The sequence below is a fragment of the Ailuropoda melanoleuca genome, chromosome 13 (genome assembly GCF_002007445.2).
Source record: "Ailuropoda melanoleuca isolate Jingjing chromosome 13, ASM200744v2, whole genome shotgun sequence".
Classification (NCBI taxonomy): Eukaryota; Metazoa; Chordata; class Mammalia; order Carnivora; family Ursidae; genus Ailuropoda; species Ailuropoda melanoleuca.
The window spans coordinates 28,045,362-28,069,978 of NC_048230.1; the positions used below are offsets into that span (position 1 = coordinate 28,045,362).

Here is a 24,617-nt window from a genome sequence, read left to right on the forward strand (position 1 = left end):
CCCCCCCACCCAGGACAGCCTCCTTTTATGGTTTCTGGGTACTGTAGTCCACCTTGTTCCGGTTTCACGAGAATGAGCTGTTCCTAGCTACGGCTCCCTTCGACACAAAAACTACAAAACCCAGAATATATCGCAAGTTCCTCTCGTCCAATAGGAACCCCCCATGTAGCGAGGCGCGGAGGCCGGCTCTAGCAACGCAAGATGGCGGACGAGAGTGAGACAGCAGTGAAGCCGCCGGCACCTCCGCTGCCTCAGATGATGGAAGGGAACGGAAACGGCCATGAGCACTGCAGCGATTGCGAGAACGAGGAGGACAACAGCTACAGCCGGGGGTAATGATATCCTCGGAGTCCAATTCCCGTCCAGTCTCCCACAACCTGGGTCTCTGGGGTGCGGGGAAGTCACCGGGAGCTTAGGGTAACCCCACCCCCATATTCTAATTGGCTGAGACATTGGGATCCTGCCTGGCGATTGGTTGCTGTCTTTGTCATTTACCAGGGTGGGTGCTCAGTATATTAAGGGCCGGAGACATTCAATACTTTTATTATATAAAAGTTCTTCTGTGTTATGTTGCACTCGTGTCCTTCACCTGCGTTCAGGGAAAAGAGCATGTTGGACGGTGGTTGTCGGTGGCACAACACGGGTCAACCTAACAGTACAGTTCAAAGGGAACGTTACTGGGGCGCCTGGGTGGCACAGCGGTTAAACGTCTGCCTTCGGCTCAGGGCGTGATCCCAGCGTTGTGGGATCGAGCCCCACATCAGGCTCCTCTGCTGTGAGCCTGCTTCTTCCTCTCCCACTCCCCTTGCTTGTGTTCCCTCTTTCGTTGTCTGTCTCTCTCTCTGTCGAATAAATAAATAAAATCTTAAGAAAAAAAAAGGGAACGTTACTTATAGATGTGTGTGAACAACGTGATTAGCAATAAACGAATAATAAAACATTTCGCTGCAGCTCACCTTCAATGAGGAAATATATCAGATTGTACAAACCATAATTATGTTGTAAAATATCACTAACAGAAGAATCTCAAAATACAAACTTACCTTATAAACCCTACAGTGTAATTACTGTATGATAATGTTTTGATGTATACGGTGCCCGTTTTTCCAGATAATCTATAAGCTTCCTGAACAACATATAATTACGTCTTCCAGGATCTTTGCTCTGTTAACTTTGTGAAATAGCCTCAAAGCTTCAAGAAATTGAGTGATGGTGCAGTTTGGACAGGGTTTGGAAGTGGATTTAATACTGCATCTCCTGTACTTCAGAGTCTTGCGTACTAGTAACTGTTTGTTACTTGGGCAGAAGGAATTTCATCAAGCGTTTGTTTCAGTGTTGAGTTCTATTTCCAAATCAGTTTTCATTCTTGTAAGCCACACCCTATCATTCTTCTTTCTTCCTATTGTTACAGTGGCTGGTGCTGAAGCTCTGTCCCTGTCTATATTTACGTGTATGTTTTTTAACGGAAAGTTATGAGAGACTTTTTTGGACGTATAACTTTGGGTGAGTCTGTGGTGGTCTGATTCTGTGCATGTGTGTGGTAGTCCCATTTTCATAGTCATGAAGTCATTTGCAGTATTAGCGGTAGTCCTGTAGGTAAAGGTAAAGGTTGAAATCTTTGGATAAGCTTAAAAAAAAAAATCCACTGCTTCGTAGAGATGGAAGAACAAAGGATTAATTAAGTAGTTTGTAATCTGCTTGTGATGAATCCTTAGGTTAAAAGATCTAGCTTTTATGTTCTTTGACCAGCATTAAAAAAATCACAAGAAGAATGTAGAGGAAAAGGAAGTTTGTCAGATCTGGTTTTATAAGAGTGTGTTCTTTTGCTACAACTCACAGTAGATCTCATGTAACAAAAGCCGTGAAGTTTGAGATTCCTAAAAAAGGAAGAGCTCTTAAAGAGGAAATAGGAACAGGAAGAAGGGAAAGTGCAGCCCTCCTGAGTAGAAATCCTAATTATAGATGAGAGTTGTTAAAGTCAAAAGTCATTTCAGAAGTGAAAGTACAGCTTTTTCTTTGCTCTGTGTGTAGTTGCTTTTACTGTTGCCCTGGCCATCGTCTGTAGCTCTTTAATTGGTTTTATTCCCTATGATCTGTGAATCACTTTGCAAAACTATTTGGCAGAGTTCTGTGTTTTATTTATAGTACAACAAAGTGGCAAACTTAAAGTTTGACGGTATTTTGTTGTTATTGTTGTTGTAGATGGTTATATATGGTCTGGGTGAACAAATTTATTAGCATCTCAAATCTAGAGGTCTGTGTAAGAGTTTGGAGGTGGCAGGTGAAAAACAGAGGACCTACCTTGGAGGACAGGCTACTTCTGGCGCTCTGAATCTGAAGTGGAGTTAATTTTTTCCATTAATTGTGAGAGGAAATTATTTTGTGAAGAGGAAGTGCGGCACAGAAAGAGCATGGCTTTTGGGTTTCGTTCATACCTGGGTTCAAAGCCTGGTTCTGACACTTAGTTGTCCTGTAACCTTGGGAAAGTTACTTAACCTCCAGTTGTAGGGATTAAATGAGGTAACATGGGGAATACAGCCCGGCCTCTCCCTCCTATTTTTCCTTCAAATCTTCCCTGTCCTCCTTTCCCCAGCTTGTGCTCTTATCCATACCTCGTTTTTTGTAGCATTTATAACAGTAGTTAAATAATATGTGTCCAGTCCCTGCCTCACCTGATTGTAAGGTGCCCGAGTAGAGGGACCCTGTCTTTGAGATGCCTGGCACTTAATGGGTGTTAGTGAGTGTTTGCTGGATGAACAAACGGCAAATGTTAAAATTCAGAGTTCAGTGTTGGTGGAGTTTCTCCTCACTGAAGGGAAGAGTGTCAGATTTTTCTTACATACACACTTTCTTACCCCAAGTCAGTCTCATCGTGAGCCTTAACTACAGTTTCCTATGAAATATCTACAGAAATCGGGGATTCTACAATCTGTCGTGGAAATTTTCCACTTTTTTTGGCTTCTTGAAATTTTCTTATCTTAATATTGCTTAAAAATGTTTTCAAAAGTGATGTAAGAATTGAAGGGGAGCATCTCCTTTTGATGCTAATGAGTCTACAGTACAATAGAAATAAAAGTTAATGACAGTTCAGACTAACCCTTATTCTCTTGGCCTTCCTTTCCAGATGGGCTCACAGTACTTTACACTAATGAAACGGCCATAATTAAACATTTGATGAGTATAGATTTCACATATACGTTTAAACACATATATCTGTGCACATGCATACATGCAGTGTATGTTTTATATTGTGTGTGTTTATTTTTTATGTATGTATCTCTACAGTTTTTCTATATGCTATATTTTTTTTAATCTACTCAACAAAGGCAGGCAGCATTTTTCCCCCAGTTACTTGCCTGACATAAGTTATGCTGAGCAAGTGGGAGAAGAGTCAAAGATAATTTTTTTTTTTTAAGATTTAATTTATTTGAGAGAGAGAGTGTGTGTGCTTGGGTGTGCACAGGAATTAGGGGTGAAGCAGAGAGAGAATCCCAAGCAGACTCCCTGCTGAGCGCAGAGCCCCACGTGGGACTTGATCCCAGGACCCGTGAGATCGTGAACTGAGCCGAAACCAAGAGTCGGACGCTCACCCTACTGAGTCTCCCAGGCACCCCCAGACTGAGATAATCTTAATGCTGTACCCCCTGCAGTTCACCATTCATCTATATGCTTTAATTTGCTTGTTTGTTTTTAGTGAAAGTCTTTCCAAGAATTGTTACTAAAGAATAAACCTTATTAGCTAGCAGTAGATTTTAGTTTTGGGTTAACAAACAAGTAAAGTTTATTTGGATGATTGGAACAGGAAAGGGCTTCTATATGATTTTGTTCCTAGGATTCTTTTAGAATTTATTTTACAGTGTGATTGATACCACTGAGATGCTGGTAAGGCATCCCTTTGGTAAGGATGTCTCTTTCCCATCCTGCTTTCTTACTCCATGGGGACAAGTTAAGATGAGTTCTTGTAAGTTTTCCTCACTAGTCCTGAGCTGTCATCTCTTGTGTAGAAACTTAAGAGAAAACAAAGGGCTTTTTGAAAGGAAATTCCATAAAGCCAGTCTTACTTGCTTTTGTTTTATTCTTCAGATTCTCCGAGAGTGGTTCTTTCCATATTTATTTGGTGACTTAATCTGCATCTAGCTCTTGGAAAGAAGTCTTTTTCGTCCCTTTTTCTTAATTTCTCCCTTCAGCTTTTGGTTTTTCAAAACTAGATCAAAGCAGAAATGAAAAGAGAAACCTCATCACTGATATCAAATAAGTGTTCTAATTTTATTTCCAATTAAGTGGCAATTAAAAAAGAAAACTAATCAAGAGCTGCTTCAAAGAGGAGTCTGGAAAGCAGAAGAAATGAAAAGCAAATGAGAGCCTATTTCAGGGAGACTGCTGCTCATGGCACACCAGTTCTGCTGATTTTTCACATTGTTTAACTAATGTGCTCACTTCCAAATTTGCCAGCTTTAGTAAGTCTGCACTTAACCCTTTGCCTGCAGAGTCCATAGATTCGGGGACCATAGATTTAATAACTTCAGGAAGAGCTTCTTCAGCTCTTCTCTGTAACCTTGTCTGAAATCTCTACCCTCAAGCCTCTCTTCTGATTCCTCCAGGAGGGTGCTCTTGGGATTGTTGCATTTAAAGCACACAAAACATGGTGTTCTCTATTGAGAGGGCCAAAACAAACAAACAAACAAACAAACAAAAAAACAAACTTAGACTAAAATTCCTCGACAGGGTCAATACTTGCTTAGAAATTTTTTCTACTACTGCTGACTTGGAGAGGCAGCTGAAGAGGTTACACTGTTGTCAAGCGTGTGATAAATGTTATCTGTTGCTATTATTACTGTGGGCTGGCTGCTGTGCTAAGCCCCTTCCGTGGATTATCGTCTAGACTTCACTTACAAAGACTGATTTAGTTTTGGTAGTGAGGCTTGGGATTTGCGTCTCTACCTCTTCCTTTGACACCCTGGAGGATCCATTGTGAACTTGCTGGATTTCTTTTCCCTACTGCCTACATTTCTGCCTCCTGACTCTGCAGCAATGTGAGTCTGTCTTTGAATCCATTCAGTAGCCCATGAACTTTCCCAGACTAGGGTAGCCAGTTGGTGATGGAGATGGTTGGACAAGTATCTTTTGCAGAGGTCATTCTAGTGTGTGAAATTTCTGCCAGCAGTGAGTCATTGCTCAGAAAATTACTGAAAATGGTCTCTGAACAGCATTTGATTTGACCTCAGAGTTGCCAGGTTACAGTGTGGCTCACCAAAGCAACCCAGAGGATATGGAATTTACATTTCTGTCTCAGTCCCGTTCTAAACAGTTTAGTATATCAGAGCTTTTGTGACCCCTAAAAAAAAAACAAAAACAAAAGCAACCAGTTATTCTCCGTGGCAGGAACTGGGTTGTTCACCCTCAAAATTCTGGCCAATTGTCCCAGGAAGGGCAGAGGATGGCAGCAAAAGCAATTTTTGTAATCCCTTCCCACAACCTGCTGTTCTTTTCACAGGCCTCCTGGGGTACCTTGATGGCAGTACTAAAGTGTTTTTTTTTTTCCCCATCATCTAGGATTCACACAGAGTTTTGTGTATAAATAACTGATGGGTGGGACTGAGTTTGGGGCATTGCTGTAAGTGACTCTGCAGTCACGGCAGTACAGAGGATAGACGTTTGAGACCGAGTCAGACCGTGTGGCTTCCACCCGGGTGCCCCTGTATGCCACTGCATTCACCTCTTGGGGCCTTCCGAGTACTGGTAGGATTATTGGTGAACATATCACACCTCAGAAATAAATGGATTTGCAGAAGGATTTCCCGATATCCAAAAGTAGAAACACAAGGATGTTAGAGCCTAGGATTTGTTTAATAGGTTTCTCTGGAAATTTTGAATTTTAGCCCAAAGAATTAACTTCCAGTTCTTAGGGGTAGAAAATAAGTGACCAAAAGTTGTGAATTTTATTTTCTGAACTCTTTTTTTTCTTTGATCTCGTAATCAAAACTAAACCCGTAGTCTGTGTTTAAGACAGTGGAGCCATTTAAAATACTTTCAGTGGAGCTTTTTTGTTGAACTTTTCTAGGAATAGGACAGGTCCTAAGGAGGGAGAAGATGACAAATAAGAAAGTTGATAATTTAATATGAAAGTTGATTATTTAAAATCTCAACCAGTGGCTCAAAAGAGGACGGCATCTCCGCACTCTCATGGACTGTTAACACAGCTGTCCTGTGGAAATGCTACTGGAGATGTTTTGCTGACCCTCTTTTGGGCTCTGGCTTTTCAGGGTTTTATTTTAGTCTGTTATGCTGGAGAGCGTCAGTCAAGCACATGGTTTGTTGAACTCTCAACTGTGCGCTGGGTGCAGCTGGGGGTGCTGTAGGATACAGCTGTATCAGATGTCCTTATAATCAGGAAATTTTTTTTTTTTAAAGATTTTTATTTATTTATTTGACAGAGATAGAGACAGCCAGCGGGAGAGGGAACACAAGCAGGGGGAGTGGGAGAGGAAGAAGCAGGCTCATAGCAGAGGAGCCTCATGTGGGGCTCGATCCCATAACACCGGGATCACGCCCTGAGCCGAAGGCAGACGCTTAACCGCTGTGCCACCCAGGCGCCCCATAATCAGGAAATTTTTAATCTCACTGGGAAGGTAGGAAGCAACGCATTATTCTGTGTAAAGTATTGAAACATTTGGGAGATTGTAATCTTAGCTAGCTACCAGTGAGAGCTAGTGTAGTCAGAGGAGGCTTTTTGGATAAAGCGTGTTGCACTCTCCTCCTTGCCTTTCATAAGTGCTCCTGTGATCCACAGAAATTTGTTTTAGGGCCTCGTGTGATGAAACAGTGTCTTTTGGCTTTGGAGGAGGCTCCGATGAATTCCCACAGAACCAAGACCGCGGTGTTTGGGAAGGAGTGTCCATGTCTTTAGAGATTGGTGGCTTGTCCCTGGGTACCAGCTGGTTAGTTGGTGCCCAGTTTGCCTCACGTGTCTGGGTTTCCACTTGTGTAAACAGCAGGTTAAGCCGGGTGACCCTGAGGTTCTTTCCGGCGCCGGTGGCTGAGCTTGCGCTCCCCCACAAGCACAGCTTTCTGTTCCGCAATCACGCACCTTTGAGTGGATTTTGTTACCCGGTGGGACAGAGAGGAGGCCTGCGTTACGGACCCTTACTGCTTGTCATGTTATCTGGGAGTTCTGTGCTCGGGCTGCTCATCTGTCAGCGGGCCCTTCCCTCCCGCCCACTCCACAGCCTGGCACTGCCTTCTGTTTCTAGAAATCATCACTGAGGCTCCCCCGAGCCCTGACTTTATCCAGAGCATCCATGGGATTTCTGTGTTTGAAGTTAGAGTATCTGGGCCTTCATTTAAAAAATGACATTTCTTGGGGCCCCTGGCTGGCTCAGTCAGTAGAGCATGAGACTCTTTTTTTTTTTTTTTTTTTAAAGATTTTATTTATTTATTTGACAGAGATAGAGACAGCTAGCGAGAGAGGGAACACAAGCAGGGGGAGTGGGAGAGGAAGAAGCAGGCTCATAGCAGAGGAGCCTGATGTGGGGCTCGATCCCATAACGCCGGGATCACGCCCTGAGCCGAAGGCAGACGCTTAACCGCTGTGCCACCCAGGCGCCCCGAGCATGAGACTCTTGATCTTGGGGTTGTGAGTTCCAGCCCCAAGGTGGGTATAGAGCCTACATTTATAAAAAAAAAATTTTTGTCATGACTTTTTTTATTGCTTGTCTTCCCTGTTCCTCGCTCTGTCATTCTGCTAATGTGTCCCATATTCGCTAGGTTGGTCATTAATGACTTGAGTTTACCAGCTTTAGAGTGTAAACTTTAAAATTTTTATGTGAACTCCTATGTCCATTTCCATCGTAGGGAGCCCCCCTTTCCCCAGGAAGGCAAATTTCATTAATTCTTTGCTCATTATTTTAGAACCAAATGAGCCAAAGTCAGACTTTGATTTTCTGTATTCCATGGTTCTGGCCCATGTCTTTGGAGTGTGTCAAGGTGACTGCCAGGCTTAGAGTGCTAAGAGATAGCTGTTTCAATTTGCGGAATCCCTACACACCCTGGGATATCTGCCCACTGGGTGTGGACTTCAGGTCCCTTTAAAAATGATGTGAATTCTTAGAGAAGGACTAGCCTGCTTCAGTGGGGTTCTCTGGTGTGGTTCTCCCCAAATCCAAATTGAAGCTCTTTGAAATGGTTTTGGCTTCCTGGGAGGCTTGTTGAAGACTTACTCTCAAGGCCTCTGCGCTTGGTTTCTTTTGAATAATTAAAATTACTATGATCACCTTGAAAACTAAACCCTAGTGAGCTCTTTGGAGGTCTCTTCTCAAGGCGCCTGGGTGGCTCATCGGTTAAGCGTCTGCCTTTGATCAGGTCATGATCCCAGAGACCTGGGAGACCCGGGATGGAGCCACGCATCGGGCTCCCTGCTCAGCGGGGAGTCTGCTTCCGTTTGTCCCTCACCCTGCTCGTCCTCATGTTCTCTCTTTCTCTTTCACAAATAAATAAAATCTTTGGGGGAAAAAAAAAGAAATCTCTTCTCTGAATCAGTTGTCCTTCTGTCTGGGTTGTTGACCGTGAGACCATAGTGAGCTCATGATGTGTTCTCGTGGATGTAGCTTGGTACCTGGCAGCTCTTCGAAAATGACTCTTCTTTCTTTTAACTTTCCTTTGTTCTTCATCTGTCTCTGGGCTTGAAGTGCAAGTTGAAACAGGATTGTTGCTCAGTAGCTGCGTGTGCAAATTCAGGCCAGTACAAGGAAAATGAAATTTGCTCTCTGGGTTTAGTTTGGGTCTAAGTTTGTCAGGCATGTATATTGATGATGCATAAAAGAGAACAACAGTTCAGTCTAAGATCTTTCCACAAAAGTGGGGTCCACGAGGCGATGGCTGCTCCGTAGTGTCTCGCTGGATAGCAGAACAGAGGCAGGAAGGTCGTTTCTTAGTGGTTTACTTGTGAAGATTTCTGAAGTTGGAGAAAATAATTTCTATTTTCCTTATGTGAAAATGTGTTTAGTAAGTGTCCAAAAGGTTGATACACAGCCATTCTTTGCCTTGACCTTTTTTATGCATAGAATTATTTTAAAATATATTTTTATGATAATTCATATACAAGGACCAGGTAACTCATTCCATAAGCTGAAATGAAGGACTTACACATTGTATCAATGGTGGGAGACTGCTTTGTTTCCTAACATCAAACAGTTTTTAAATTTTATAATGTTCCACATAATCTTGAGACTGAAGTGAGAATATGTCTGGAATTTAAAAACCACATAGAGTTTTTACAGGCTACAAATAGGTCTGTAGATGATAACAACATTGAATTACTAAGTGGAAAAAATTTTTCTTTAGGCCATAAATGACTTCCTGGCCATGGCCTTGAGGGTTTTGCAGAGCATCTGGTTTTAAGGAGTTCACCTTATTCCCCCTTTGAATGTTTTTGGTCTTCCTTTCATGGTATGCCTTCTGTGTCCCATTAAGATAATATCTAGGAGGTGCACTTGGACTGAAGTAACCTCCAGCCTTTCCTGGATCTCCGACTTCATAGGCTCCCTGCGTCGGGGACATTGAGAGGCCTCGCAGATGGGTGCAGGCAGTTATTCTGGGAGGGGCAAGGGAAGAGTGAGTGAGCTAGCTGGGAACTGAGGGTTATGGGGCTCGGGAAAAGTTGGGCTCGATACCTTCCAGATTAAGAGGCTGCTGTCACTGTAGGCTTTCTAGCATGGGAGGGACACACTTTCTAATATGGAAAACCTTTTCACAGAGCTAAGTCCCACAGCTGACTAGAATTTACGATGATGCGGAAAGATGGCAAAGTCAGGGAAATCCAGTACAGGCTAGAGGTAACTTTAGTCCAAGTGTAAGGTCATGAAGTCTGGACGCCAGCATTCCTCCCAGGCCTAGGAATAGGTACATCTCCCACAGGAAATGCAGCTCATGGCTGCAGATTGCCTTCTCCCTACACAGTACCACTTGTTACGAGAGGATAATTCATATTCATATTCACCCCAAGACATTTTAAGAACGGGTACACTTTCTGAATTATAAAATAAAGCTTAAATGGAATTTATCATAATGGTATGAAAAATGTATTTTATATTATTTTAATTCTTTGAAAATTGGTTATCTAGAATATACAGCTAACACCCTGCACTTAGCTGATCCTGCAGATTAAGGTTCACTGTATTTCAGGCGGGACTACTAATTTGGACTTTTTAATGGAAGATTTCCAGGGAAGATGGCAGAGTAACATTAGGCATTATTCTCAGAATGCCAAAATCAGTTTAGACATGGCAGAAACCGACTATATTTGACCCTTGAACAGCACGAGTTTGAACTGCCCGGGTCTACTTACATGTGAACTTTTAACAACACAGCACTATAAATGTATTTTCCTTTGGCTTTCCTCGATAATATTTTCTTGTCTCTAGGTTAGTTTGTTTGAAGAATACAGTGTATGATACACACAACTAGAAAACCTGTGTTAATTGACTTATGTTATCGTTAAGGCCTCATCAACAGTAGGCTATTAATAGCCAATTTTGGGAGGGTCAAAAGTTACATGCAGATTTTCGACTGTCGATGGTGGGTCAGCACCCCTAACCCCTGTGTTGTTCAAGGATCAACTGTCCAACCATAATTAGGAAAGCTAAGCTGCAAGGTGAACCTTAAAATTCATCAATAAAATAAAGGAAACCCAATACAAAGGTAAAATAAAATAAAGGAAACCCAGAAATCAACAAGAATTGGGAGAAGACATTAGGGAGCAAATGAATGGAAAATGTAAAAGAAACATGGTATAATATGATTTGTGTCTCAGTAAAGATGTTGAGAGATCGCAAAAAACAAAAATACAAGGCTGTAGGAGACGTTTAAATGTGGCTGTGAGACTTTTTTGCTGCATTAGTGGGGTGTGGCATGCAGAGGGCATGTCCACTTTACTGGGCTCACAGGCATGTTTCCTATAGTTGTTTTGTGGCAGGAGTGGCTGGGTGCTTCTGTTCTTTTCCCCAGATCCCAGGTACAGGGTTTTGCCCGTGGTGATCACCCAGTCTGAGCCAGCTGACTGTCGCCCTAGGTCCTGCAGGCTCGATGTAGGCAGTTCTCACGACTATTTCACTAGCTTGGACACAGATCGCAGCAATGTAAAACTGCCTTTTTCCTCCTTCCTTCCTCCCTTTGCAGAACTGCCTTGAGCTTTAGATCCCAGCTGGGGAATCTCACTGAACCTGACGCCCTGGGAGGTGGCAGTGGGTGGGAGGAAGGGTTTCCAAAAAGACCGCTTAGGGTTGTCATCATTTTAAATTCGGGGCCCTAAGGAAGTGGTGGTGGTACGAATGCCCTGTTACCAATGATCATTTGCCTTTGGTGCCAGCACTCTAGCAACCTGAAGAAAATAAACATAAAATAAAAGCAAGAATTGAAAAGGTCCATTTAAACAAATAGGACATTTCTCGCACAGCACCCCACCCCCGCCCACCCCACAGAGCTGGTGGGAGTGAGGAGAGCTGTGTTTGCTGCTGTCCTCCAAGTGCCCCTCTGGGATCTGGATTCTCTAGTCAGCTTCGAAGCCAACAGGCCTGAGGAAGGAAGGTCTGGCTCCACAGAAAGCTCTTTGTCAATGTAGTTCAAAACAGATGATTTTTTACAAACTCTGCATCGTATTTACTTCGTCTTACAGTGGTTTGAGTCCAGCCAACGACACTGGAGCCAAAAAGAAGAAAAAGAAACAAAAAAAGAAGAAAGAGAAAGGCAATGAGACAGATTCAGCCCAGGATCAGCCTGTGAAGGTAACAAGAAGGCTCTGTTTTCGTGTGACTGAGAATTGCTTTTTCAGAGGAGAGTGTGGGGGTCAACGTATAGGAACAATTCAGACTGACGATCTCCACTGGTATTACTTCAAGCTGAGGCGTTCATCCCTCTGCCGCCCTCTGCTGCCCTAGACCTAGGTGACGGAACTGCTTTTGGTACCTTAAGAGCCACAGCAGGTTAGACACTGTCTCCGGAGCATGTTGCCCCCTCAGTACGTCCAGGGACAGAGCTGCATGTGGTGCTGTGCTAGGTGCCCGAGAGCAGTCTGCCGGGACAGCCCCTGCTGCCTAGAGCAGTGGTTCTCAGTCCTTTCTGTCTGAAGTCCCCACCGCTGGGAGAAGAAGAGGCCTGTTCTTTTTAAGGCTGCCCTGTATGGGTCGTGAGCATCCTCCGCCTGCCGTCGTGCTCGTGCGGGAAACCGCGAGGAAACCACAGAGCGCGTTGCTGAGCTCCACAGCGGAGAACCGCTGGCCTAGATGGACGGCCGAAGGCTGACACACTGACCTGAGACCCAGGAGTACGGGGAGGAATTGGTTTGGAGATAAAACAACATTTAGACAAGAAAACCTTTTCTTTCAGGTTAAGTGCTGCCCCCTTCAGCGTAGATCCCAGGAGAAGCTTGAACACATAATCCCTCTCTTACAGTGACCTCTAGAACAGTGTCTAAGCCTCACAAGAAATCCAGTCTCACTCCAGTATAGCCACACTTTGTCTTATGCCACAAATGTCGTGCTCTAACTTGACTCTCACCTCGTTGAGTGATTTTTTACCGTTCTCAATATTAAATCCACAATGGGGAGAAAAGAACCCCCACCATGTTGGCCAGGTTCTTGCCAGGCACTTCATTTAAATTAACCCCAAACCTTCAACATCCCTACCAGGGTGGTGGGTGTCTTCCTCATTTTCAAGATGGGAGCAGCGGGGTGTCTGCCTAGCTTAGGTGGTAGAGCTTGCGACTCTTTTTTTTTTTTTTTTTTTGGTTAAGATTTTATGTATTTATTTGAGAGAGAGCATGTGCGCACAAGCAGGGGAGGAACAGAGGGAAAGGAGAAGCAGACATCCCTCTGAGCAGGGAGCCCACCCTGGGACTCAGTCCCGAGACTCCGGAATCATGACCTGAACTGAGGGCAGACACTTAACCACATGAGCCACGTAGGCGCACTGAGTATGCAAGTTTGTTCTAGGAGTTGTGAGTTCGAGCCCCATGTTGGGCATAGAGCCTACTTAAAAAAAAAATCATTTAAAGATGAGGGCAGTGGCTCAGCCAGGTTGTTGGGTCAGAGATTCCAGCCCAAGCCCGTGCTTTGGCTTTAGAGACTTGTATTTGTTTCACTGTGTGTCTGGGAGCGGGTGTTTGGAAGACTCCAGGGGGATTTGAGCTCCAGCGTGTATCAAAATGGTTCTCTTTGAAATTAGAAACATTTAACAAAATTCCATTTACATAGCGTCCCTTTCCCTCTTTGTGAGAGGGGTGCAATTCAATATCAAGAATTTAGGAAAAACCTAACAAGAAGAAGAAAATCACTTGTCCTACCTCCCAGGAATGAGCAATGTAAACATGTTAGTTTATGTTCTCCTTGTCCTTCTCAATCTAAATGAAAAAGAAAAAAGTGGTAAAGTAAAAATAGAAGAAGAAATTTTGAGTATTTTTATATAATCATAAGCCTGACATAAGACCCAGAAGTCATAAAAGAAAAATTGACAAATCTAAATCATCTCTGTAAAAATTAAAAAGATAAACAACAGACTGGGCAAATATTTGTAATACGTGAATCAGTCATTTTATTTATTTATTTATTTAAAGATTTTATTTATTTATTTAACAGAGAAAGACAGCCAGCGAGAGAGGGAACACAAGCCGGGGGAGTGGGAGAGGAAGAAGCAGACTCCCAGTGTAGGAGCCTGATGTGGGGCTCGATCCCAGAATGCTGGGATCACGCCCTGAGCCGAAGGCAGATGCTTAACGACTGTGCCACCCAGGCGCCCCAAATCAGTCATTTTAAAATAATGAAATGAGTAGGCAGTTGACACAATTAAAAATACATGCTGGGGCGCCTGGGTGGCACAGCGGTTAAGCGTCTGCCTTTGGCTCAGGGCGTGATCCCGGCGTTATAGGATCGAGCCCCACATCAGGCTCCTCGGTTATGAGCCTGCTTCTTCCTCTCCCACTCCCCCTGCTTGTGTTCCCTCTCTCGCTGGCTGTCTCTCTCTGTGTCAAATAAATAAATAAAATCTTAAAAAAAAAATACATGTTTAATCAGTATATGAAAAGATAGCTAAATTGACAGTAGAGACATTAAAATTAATATCTTTTTTTCCTCCTAGATTGGTAAAGTTTAAGATTTGGTAAATCTAATGATGAGGGTCAGGAGAAACATGTGCTCACTGGGTTATTAACTCATATTAATTAAATGAGCACACCGTTCACTGGGTTATTAATTGATACTCTCTTTTTAGAGAACAAGTTGATGATATATTTTACAATTTCAAATGTGCATATCCTTTGACCCAGAAAGTCTCTTTCTTACACTTTATCCGACAGAAATACATATCCCAGTGAGCAAAGATAGATGTACAAGAAAGTTCATTACGGCATTTTTTGTAAAGCTGAAGAACAAAACCACGAAAATGCCCATCAGTGAGGGACTTGCTAAATATATTGTGGTCGATCCACAAAGTGGACTCGGTTCGAATGTCTGCGTGTCCACATGGAAGGGTCTCTAAGACATAGTGTTTATTTTTTATTTTTTTAAGATTTTATTTATTTATCTGTCAGAGAGAGAGCACAAGCAGGGGGAGCGGCAGGCCGAGAGAGGGGGAGAAGCAGGCTCCCCGCTGAGCAAGAAGCCCAACACAGGACTCGATCCCAGGACCCTGGGATCATGACCTGAGCCAAAAGCAGACGCTTAACCGATTGAGCCCCCCAGGCGCCCCTCAGACATAGTGTTGGAGGAAGAACAGCACGTAGAGGAATACCGTATGACCCAACTCTAGTTTTTTGAAAATTGTGCGTGTGTCTGTGTGTGCTTGGAGCTTGCATGCAAAAAAGTCTGAAATTGTAGTTGCCTCTTCTCACCCTACCTCCTAAATTAAGACTGTTGATGATAAGGATTATATTTAAGGGGCAGGATTGTTGAGTGTCTACTTTCTATATGTAGTATATATTTCTGCATTGTTTGGAATTTTACACTGAGCATGTATTCCTTTTGCCACCCAATATTGTGAGGCTTAGAAGGAGAAACCCTGTAGGAAGCACCCACCCTTCAGAGAGCTCATCACCAACCACTCTTTCTCTGGTTGTCATATGACATGTGACCTCTGGGATTGGGATGGAGGAACTGCACCCCTTCCTTAAATTACGCCCCTTAACTCTTGCACTCATGATTAATCAGAAGTGCTTGTTAATGTAATGGGCCTTTTCTCTCCCCGACTTTGTCTGGTCCAGATGAACTCTTTGCCAGCCGAGAGGATCCAGGAAATACAGAAGGCCATTGAACTGTTCTCAGTGGGTCAGGGGCCTGCCAAAACCATGGAGGAGGCTAGCAAGCGAAGCTACCAGTTCTGGGACACGCAGCCTGTCCCCAAACTGGGTATGTATGTACTTTCTTCCCCAGGCTCTGGGGAGGGATGTGTCTTTTCCGTGCTTCGGGTGCCACACTGAATTTGTGGAGGGAGGATGGTAGAGTCCTGGAATTCCTTGGTGGTTATTTTTAGAGGGTGGTCTTGAAAATGCAGTATAGAAAACACTGATGTTCAGGGACCGTACAGTTCACAGGAGTACCTATTGAGAACAAGTACTGATTCCTTTAGTCCATTGTCATCTACTAGAAATCTACAGAGAAAATAATATATTGACACAGGCTGAATGGGGTTGTGTGCCCACAGGTCTCTTCCCACAGATTTTTTAGAGAGACCGTCTTATTTATCGGGCGGATGTCTGACCCTGGGGTGGGCCGCGTCCCCAGCCCCTTCCCTTTGTGTCTCAGCCAGCGTGCGCTTCCCAGCTGCACGTAACTTGACATTCTGCTTTACAGTGATGGCTCAGCCCCCTGGAACGCCCTCTACCGGTCTGGTTGGCACCCTTTAAAAAAGCTGTACTGAGCTCTTAAAAGGGTGGGACAGGCAGAAAAGCTAAAAGGATTCTAGACAGACGACATAGTAGAGTTAAAGATGCCTGCTGCGACTGAGCCACAGCTAACGCTGATGGCTAACTTGAGACGTCACTGTTGACAAAGTTTCTGGAGCGGTTGCACCATGATTCTGGGTCTGTTGATGGCCCAATTCTTGTTTTCTCTGTGACTGAGAAAGTAAATGTGTGGAGAAGACATGCGTTCGGATACCAAATGTAAGTGGCCCTCAGGTTGTGCGTGTGACTGGGCTCTTCCAGAATGTTTGGTGGGAAGGAGGGGCAGGGGCAGGGCAGGGACAAAGACTGGAGAGGGGCGAGGGGCCACTGCGCCCACCGAGATGATCTATTCCAGAGGTGGGGAGTATGTGATACAGGGCAGTACGACTCAGAGCGCAGTCCTCAGACCAGCAGGGTGGGCATTGCCCAAGAGCTTGTAGACGTGCAGACCTTCAGGCCCCTTCCCAGACTCGTGGAATCAGAACCTGGAGGGGATTCGTGTCCACTGTGCAAGTTTCAGACGCTGCTCTAATGCAGATGCCATTCTTGGACAGCTCAGTCACAATCCAGAAGCAAGCTGAGGTGCGCCCCCACAGGGGGTGGAAAGCAGAGCACTGCTGGGATGGTGAGGAGTGGTGAATTGGCAGCAGGCACTATTCCAGAACACTGTCCCGACCCATCCGCCTTGTCTTTCAGGCTGCCCAGCTCAGCCAGGTCCCGGGCCCACTGGCTAAGCCCTCTAGCAAGGCTTTGGGTCACAGTAGTGCTGTTCGTAGGGCATTACCAGGAACGGGTCCCAGTGGCCACACTCTGCCTCTGCGTGAAATGCACGATGAGGCATTTCGTGGTGGCCGCCAGGCAGCTTGGCCCAGTTTTCAGATGGGGTTTTGGGGGTTGTGGTCCGATTTTATTTTTCATTAAGAACTTGCAAATGGGTAACTTAGCTCCATACTTCATAGATGTGGAACCTGCTGAAGGGATGAATTGGTGTCCATGGACTTCTGTTCCTCATCAGTCCAGTTACTCTGTTGTCTGCCCCCAATTCTCCACCTGTAAATGTAGAGAGTGCTCCGGTTTCATTGTCAGAAAGTTCGTGAGAAAGCCACACGGTTGCTCCAGGAGCCCTGACGGCCTCAGGAAGGTGGAACGAGCTCAGCTGTCTTTCTTCTGGATGTGCCTCCTAGGCCGTGTGTGGTGTGGGGCCCTGCGGAAGGGCCGTTGCTCTGAGCACCTGACCAGTCTGCCTTTCAGGTCCATGGTCAGGCCCAAAGGAAAGCTTCCACTGTTTTCATGAGGCGGCCTGTGGAGAGCAGCACGTTAGAGGCCTCGGTTGGACCGCGGGGCTGAGGTGCCAGCCTAGTTCTCCTCAGTGTAGTGCGACTTGCAGCTTCTGGCCAGGATTTTTCCCACTGAAATGGCGCCAGTGGTCGCGAAGCCTGTCAGGTGTGCTGTTTACTCCCCACCTTGTTGGGAGAGGTGTGGTCAGGTTGTATTCCACTAAAGAGACCTGGAATTTTTTAGAAGTTTACAATCCCAAATTCGCCACCGAAGGGCCTTCTGAATAGCTGTTGTTTTAGGCTGTGTGACAGTTCTGGGTTCCCAGATACATGCCCAGTTCTGTTCCTAAATGAACTTTCGATCCCCGTTTCAGATCATGTCATTCTGCTTTTTCAAAGTCACCCCCTTCCCACTGTCGTTGAGGGCTACACAACCCTTTCCCCCCTCATCTCTGTGGATTGGAATTTCGCCACTCTCAGATTCGTTTGTACAGGTGACGAACCCAGGGAGAACTCAGGCTTGTGTGTGGTTTCTCTGGGCTGTGAGAGAGAGGCCTCCCCACTCTCACGCTCTTCCTTGCCCTGTCCGTTTGGTTTTAAGTCTCCCAAATCTCACATTCTTTGCTCCCAAGTCCTTCACGGTAGCTGTGGTGCATGGTTCTGGATCTTTGATGTTGGAAGGCAGAGACTTTTGGGGGGAGAGTGTACAGAAAGAAACCCTCTGAAAGTCCAGGGTTTTCTTTTAAAGTTCCCAGCACCCTGAATTGGTTACTGGGTCCAGGTGGCCTAGGGATCATCGGCTGTACCCCCATCACTCTTGGTGGCGTTCTCCCACACCTGCGCAGCAGGGGGCGCTCAGGAGCCACCTCGCCCCACAGGTGGAAGCTGTGATGCTGGGCGCTGGCAGGAGGACAGTGCAGGAGCCTAGGGCTGCTCCTCGGCTTCGTTGGCACCCCAGACTGTGACCCTGTTAAAAGTGGCGGCAGTTTTCTCATTGTATCCTGGAACTCTGCTTTGTCAGCTCTGTCTTGCAGATATCAAACAGCCTTGAGATGACCTAGGAGAGCTGGCTTATCATGGTCAGGGACCTTCATCCTGCTGGGGCGCAGGTGCCTGCTCACCCCTCTGTTGGGTGCCCATGATGACGAGGGCCTGTGCCATCCCATTCACCGGCTCCCGCCCCAGAACCGCTGTGCTCTGGGATTCCATGAACACGTGCTGAAGGAGGGAATGGAAATGCTCAATGCGTGCAGGGCCTAATAACCAGCCTAAGTGAAGAGATTTAGCCTTGAGATGATTGTAGTACAGTGGGGAAGACTGCCAGTATCTTGCCCATGGAATCATTCAGGAAAAAAGAAGAAGATTCTGAAGTTAAATGTATTTTGGAAAAGGTATAAATTCAACACAAGGCAAGGAACCCACCAGCACCTTGACAGGACTAACAGATCCTTGGGACTTTCCAAGGGTCTAGCCCTCTCGGCTTTGTAGGCTCCAAACATTTCACATGTTGGTGGATTGGAAGTAGATTTACTTACATTAAATTAATTCACAAGGACTATCTTATGAATAAATCAAAAGGCTGGTTTCTAAACAAGGGAAGAAAAATATAGCCTCTTTCCCAAGCTGACCTCCTGGGGAGCCGGATGGTAAATAGGAGGTGGCCGGTTGCTTTCTTGCTATGTGTCCCCGTTGTTGCCTGCTCTTCCCAGTTTGTGATCCCCAGGGTGTTGGTAATGACTTATGTATTAAATACTTCCCCAGAAGATGGTCCATCTTGTGGGGACAGAGACCTTGTCTCTTCCCCACTATATCCTAGTGCACAGTGTCTGAGGCGGTCGATGCTCGGTCCATGTGCTGAGTGAGAGAGAGGGAGACCGTCAGTCCTAACGGTGCTGTCCTCAGCTTGTAGTCTGAGGTGGTCTCTTCCCCTGCACCTGCCCTGCGGGTCTGTTACTGCTGCCTCTTACACCTTCGAATGCCGTGTTTGCGCCAGGGTCTGAAAGTCAGTAAAGCATAAACGGAGTGCTGAGTGAGGACAGACCTGATGCTGGGAGCAGGCAGTGTCCTGAGTGGGTCCCTTTCAAAGGCTCAGTTTTCAAAATGTGCTAAACATTGCATTCTTCCAATTGTGAATATGAACGAGCTCTGAACTGTAGAAACTAAATCATTCCAAGGGCCAAAATTACCTGGTCGGTTTGTTCAAGTGTATCCCATGAGTCCAGTTTGGCTGTGCGTGGGCTGTGTCATCTGAGCACCCCGAGCGCTCTCCTCATACCGCACAGTGGAGGGGCGTCTCTCCAGGGTGGGGGTGTTGTGTCAGAGGGGAACTTGCCGGCAGCGCTGTGTAGATGCCGTGATTCAGCCTAAAGACGCCTGTAGGACTCTGTAAACGCTGAGGGAACCAAGTTGGCAGTGCGGCTAACTGGCCCACATTACTGAAAGCCACGGCTGGCAGAGCCAAGATTGAGCCTGGCGCCTCAATGCCATCATCTGGCTCAGCAATGGGCCCAGTACACTGTTGTTGCTGTTGTCACAAAAGCAGCCTTGTTGCAACTCCTTATAAATCCATCCAGGTTGATGGGCCTGGGCCAGGACCATGATGGTTTTCTTTATACCAGCCGGGAGGCAGGACGCCAAATTAGTCAAGATAGATGTTTGCCGTTTAGTAACCAAAGGGAGAGTTGAAAGAATTTCCAAAAAACCAACCACCTTGGATCTTAGTGATTGTTCTGAGGCTTTGCTACGAGTTGGCACTCAGTTGAGGACTAAGGGTAGCTGGAGAGATGGTCAGCAGTTGCCAAGCACAGAGTGTTCCGCAGACGGAGGGCTCCTAGGGACAGAAGGGATTTGCTGTGGTCGATGTTTGTGCTGAGCACCTTCCCTCCCTCCCTCCCCCGCCCAAGACAGGGTGAGGCTCACAGCTATGCTCTTCTTCCAGGAGAAGTGGTGAACACCCATGGGCCCGTGGAGCCTGACAAAGACAACATCCGCCAGGAGCCCTACACCCTGCCCCAGGGCTTCACCTGGGATGCCTTGGACCTGGGGGACCGTGGTGTGGTGAGTAGGCCTGGGCAGGCCGCCGTGTGGATTGGGTGCCACTTGCAGTAAGCCCTGCCATCATACGGAGACAGCTGCTACTGCAGCCTTCCTCAAGGACTCTCTGGAGAGCCGATCCAAACAGGTTGGAGCAGACACAGACACACACACACACACACACACACACCACCTTGGCCCCCCATCTGTTGCCTCTGAAGCCTGCCCAAGACCCCACATTTAAGATTTTATTTTTTAAGTAATCTGTACGCCCAGTGTGGGGCTCAAACTCACAACCCCAAGATAAAGAGCCGCATGCTGTACCAACCGAGCCAGCCAGGCGCCCCCCAAGATGCTGCATGAAATAGTCACCTGGCTTCTCAGGCAGACTGAGAGTTAAGCTCTGTAGCTCCCCCAGGTGATGCCCTTCTGGCCTGCATTTGTTTGCCTTGTTGAGCAGCTGGTTCGTTGGGTGACATTCTTGCTCTGCTGCCCTATGTGCTGTAGGCTGCCGCTCTGTCTCTTGCTGGCCCCGGTTCCCAGTACAGCTAGGGTGCTTGTTCCAAAAGAGTCCCTGCTGTGCACGGAAAGGATTTATGAAATGAAACATGGTTTTTCATAGTTTGCCTTGTCATTCTGGAAAGCTTAGAGCCCCAGGAAGTTGGGATGCCCGCCCCGCCGTGGCAGGGTGGCTTTGAGGCAGCCGCTTGTCTCTCTGCAGCTGAAAGAACTCTACGGCCTCCTGAACGAGAACTATGTGGAGGACGACGACAATATGTTCCGGTTCGACTACTCCCCAGACTTTCTGCTGTGGTGAGCCCTTGAGGCCTTCCTGGTGGCTTGGGCGGGGCGTGGGGCAGGACCCCCACAGTGGGCCCTCTTTTTCATCCCTGCTGAGAACCAGCCTTCGAATGGCAGATTAGGGTGTCCGTTTCGAGTTCCTACATCTGAAGGAAAGTTCTTTCCAGCGGAGCTGAGAATCCAAACCTTATTTAAGGCGGAATGACTGGGTGAGGGAGGCCTTTGTGGCCTCGGTCCCCAGAAGAAGAGATCGTGTGTTATATGGGTGACTTGGTGTAAGAAGGGAAGGAAGGATGAGATTTCAAAAGAAAAAAGAGTCCTTTTCTATTCAGTTCCTGAGCACACTGGGTTATATAAAAGTGGCCTTGCTTGGCTGAACCCTCCAGCCTCCTGCCGCATGTAGAGTGTCCAGGAACATAGCAGCGTGATGCTGAACTGGAGAGAGACTGCCTGAAAGAGAACACTGGTCAGGTAGAAAGAGGGGGTGATGGTGCCTGGAGGGCAGGTGGAAACCAGGGCCCCAGAGGCTCCATGATGGACTCACAACCATGGGACCCTCTGGACGCTGAGCCGGTCGTCTGGCTTAAGTTGGCAAAGTCAGAGAGCACAAAGAAATTCGATCGGGTGCCAAGTCCTCAATATGAGAGCCTTGGATTGGGTGGGTGAATAGGCCAGGTGGGCTGAGCAGCCAGAAGGGGCTCTAGCTCGATCCCATGTGTGTTTGGGAGGGCTTGGCCCTAAAGAGAATGAGCTATTAACCCCCAGGGAGGTGGAGCAGGAGGTGAGAACAGACTCGGCCCTGGAGTGCAAGCAGCCTGCCCAGTGTACCAGTCACCTGCAGCCACGGCCTCTGTCTCTCTTCTAGGGCTCTCCGGCCGCCTGGCTGGCTCCCCCAGTGGCACTGCGGGGTTCGAGTGGTCTCAAGTCGGAAACTGGTTGGGTTCATCAGTGCCATCCCGGCAAACATCCACATCTACGACACGTAAGCACCAGCAGCACCCCCATGCCGCCGCCATCCCGCTTCCTCTGGTGGTAGAAAGGATGCCCGTACCTTCCACGAAAGAAAGGGTGAAGGGAAGGAACTCAGGTCTTGGGAATAGAAATTCACAACAGGAACAGTCTCTTTTGCTCTGAGTTGCATTTGGTTTTCTTGTTCGTGATCAGGGCTGGATGGGGTCCACTGTGAGGGCCCGCGTGCACTCTCTGCCCAGGGGCCCTGTGTTTGCACTTACAACACCTGTCACATGGTGGCGCACTCGAGCAGCTTCAGAATTGGGCCGCAGCCAATGTGACTCACCATCCAAACAGTCCTGGGGCCTCTGAGCTCTGCTGTCATTGTCCCTGGAGACATCAGAACCATCCATCACAGTCTTCTGGGCTTACAGGTCTGGGATTCTTGTGGGAGTCAGAACCCTTGAAATTCCAGGATAGTCCTTGACTTACTCTGAGGTACCCTGCCAGCTAAACATGGGACTCCCCCATCCTGCTCGTAGGCATTCATCAGGCAGATTCTGGTCGTGCCGCCGAATAAAGGAGTTGGCTTGAGTCCCACCTACCTCTGAAAGTGGGGTCCGGTTGAAAGGAGTGGATTCCTTGCCTGGTGCCCCAGAGCAGCGGGGAGACGGGGGTGGGGGGAGCCCAAGTACCGGCTGCTGGGTGCAGATGGCGGCAGAAGGCCAGCCTCAGCGGAAGGCCCTGTTCCTTACGTGGTGGCTCCCGGGTCGTGGAGGGACTACCTTTCCCATTAAAAACTGGTCACAGGGGATTTTTCCTTTCCCTCCAGAGAGAAGAAGATGGTGGAGATCAACTTCCTGTGTGTCCACAAGAAGCTGCGCTCCAAGAGGGTGGCCCCGGTCCTCATCCGGGAGATAACCCGGCGAGTTCACCTGGAGGGCATTTTCCAAGCTGTTTACACTGCCGGGGTGGTGTTACCAAAGCCTGTTGGTACCTGCAGGTAAAGATCTCTTGAGGGGCACTCGAAGTCCTGGCGTGCCCGCTCTCGCTGAGGAGCCTGTGTCACTGAGTTGCTGCTCTGGCCCTCAGTCGGGGCCTGTCCGAGAGCGTCAGCCCCGAAGAGTGGAGGAGGGGTCTGTAGGAACAGACTGGACAGCGGGTGCCCTTTCCAGAGGGCTTGGCCATTCTCCGCTCCTGCTGATTCCTGCTTTTTGGAAATGGGAGGTCATTGTAGTTTTTAAGGACCAGCCACATCTGGATTTTGATAGTAAACGTCCAGGAGTGTTAAGTGGTTGGCTCAGTTTTATTTTGAATATTATGTGGGCCAAAGAGAGCATGTCTGATCCCTGTGTGACCCAAGGACAGCCTCTGGCTCAGAGGCTGGGTAGCGTAGTCGTTAAGCGTCTGCCTTCGGCTCAGGGCATGATCCCGGCGTTCTGGGATTGAGTCCCACATCGGGTTCCTCCGTTGGGAGCCTGCTTCTTCCTCTCCCACCTCCCCCTGCTGTGTTCCCTCTCTCGCTGGCTGTCTCTCTGTCACATAAATAAATAAAATCTTTAAAAAAAAAAAAAAAGGAAAAAGAAAGTGGTTTGAAGCAGTTGAACAGTCTCTGCCTCAAAAACTTCAGAAGTGAAACCCCAGGCAAATACACATTCTGAGGACTATAGGTCTTCTCGTGGACTTCGCTTTTGGGATTGGGGGAAGAAAAATGGAGAATTCGGGAAGAGCTGTGGCAGCTGTGCATTTACGGGGGGGGGGGGGGGGGGGGGGGGGGGGGGGTGCAAGCTGGAGAGCCCAGCCCCCGCGCTGGCGCTCGCGGGCCTGGTGTGTCTCTCACGCCACCTGCTGGTCATCTGGAGAGCTCCGTGCCACGGCTCTCCCCGGGATGTGCCAGAATCCTCTGAGGACAGGACGTTTGTGTCCCCCACAGGTACTGGCATCGGTCCCTGAACCCACGGAAGCTGATTGAAGTGAAGTTCTCTCACCTGAGCAGAAATATGACCATGCAGCGCACCGTGAAGCTGTACCGCCTGCCCGAGGCCAGTGGTGCCGGGGGCGGGGGCGGGGCGGGCGCTCGAGCCGCCCTCGGCAGGGACGCAGCAAGGCTTGGGGGCGGGGGGAGGGCGTCAGAAAGTGACCCAACTCAGTTTCCTGATTCCTCGACTTTCTGTCTCTGTTGTCTCTGCTGTCTATAGCAAGGGTTTTATTTTAGTCTGACTTTCTCCGTTCTCCTGCGTCTGCACCTGGGCTAGCTTCCGTGTCATCTGTTGATGAGCTCAGAGAACAGCTATTCTTTGTGGCTGTAGCCCAGGCGAGGCATAAATAGAAAGATAAACGTGCTCGCCGAACCGCAGCACCGCTCAGACCCCGTGTAAATCAGCTACAGGGCATCTGCCTGGCCTCTGTCCGTCAGGGAAAGGAGGGGTGACTCCAGCCCTGTGAGGGGAGCCCAGATTTCTTATCCCAGTCCCCCCTATCCAGATGTGGCCGGTGAAGGAGCAGGCAGCCTGGAGTGAGCTGGTTTTCTGTTCTGGGTCTCAGGTTATCTAATTTTCCAACGAAAGAAATGCTGCTGCTCGTTCTCCACTTTTGCCTGGTTTTGGGATCCTAATCACCTGAAAGTCACT

At 47.4% G+C, this 24,617-nt stretch overlaps 1 protein-coding gene across 2 annotated transcripts in view; it reads left to right on the top strand.

The window, feature by feature from the left end:
• The first annotated feature begins 156 nt into the window (after nucleotides 1-156).
• The window catches only part of NMT1 (N-myristoyltransferase 1), a 32,201-nt gene continuing 7,740 nt past the window's right edge, over nucleotides 157-24,617 (top strand). The window contains exons 1-8 of one of the 2 annotated variants that reach the window (XM_002919751.4): nucleotides 157-332; nucleotides 11,669-11,777; nucleotides 15,245-15,389; nucleotides 20,141-20,259; nucleotides 20,957-21,048; nucleotides 21,902-22,018; nucleotides 22,820-22,990; nucleotides 23,921-24,029. In XM_002919751.4, coding sequence (XP_002919797.1) covers nucleotides 202-332; nucleotides 11,669-11,777; nucleotides 15,245-15,389; nucleotides 20,141-20,259; nucleotides 20,957-21,048; nucleotides 21,902-22,018; nucleotides 22,820-22,990; nucleotides 23,921-24,029 — 993 coding nt within the window. In that variant the 5' untranslated portion in view covers nucleotides 157-201. The remainder of the gene's footprint in view (nucleotides 333-11,668; nucleotides 11,778-15,244; nucleotides 15,390-20,140; nucleotides 20,260-20,956; nucleotides 21,049-21,901; nucleotides 22,019-22,819; nucleotides 22,991-23,920; nucleotides 24,030-24,617) is intronic. The other variant, XM_034641733.1, reaches the window with a different exon arrangement.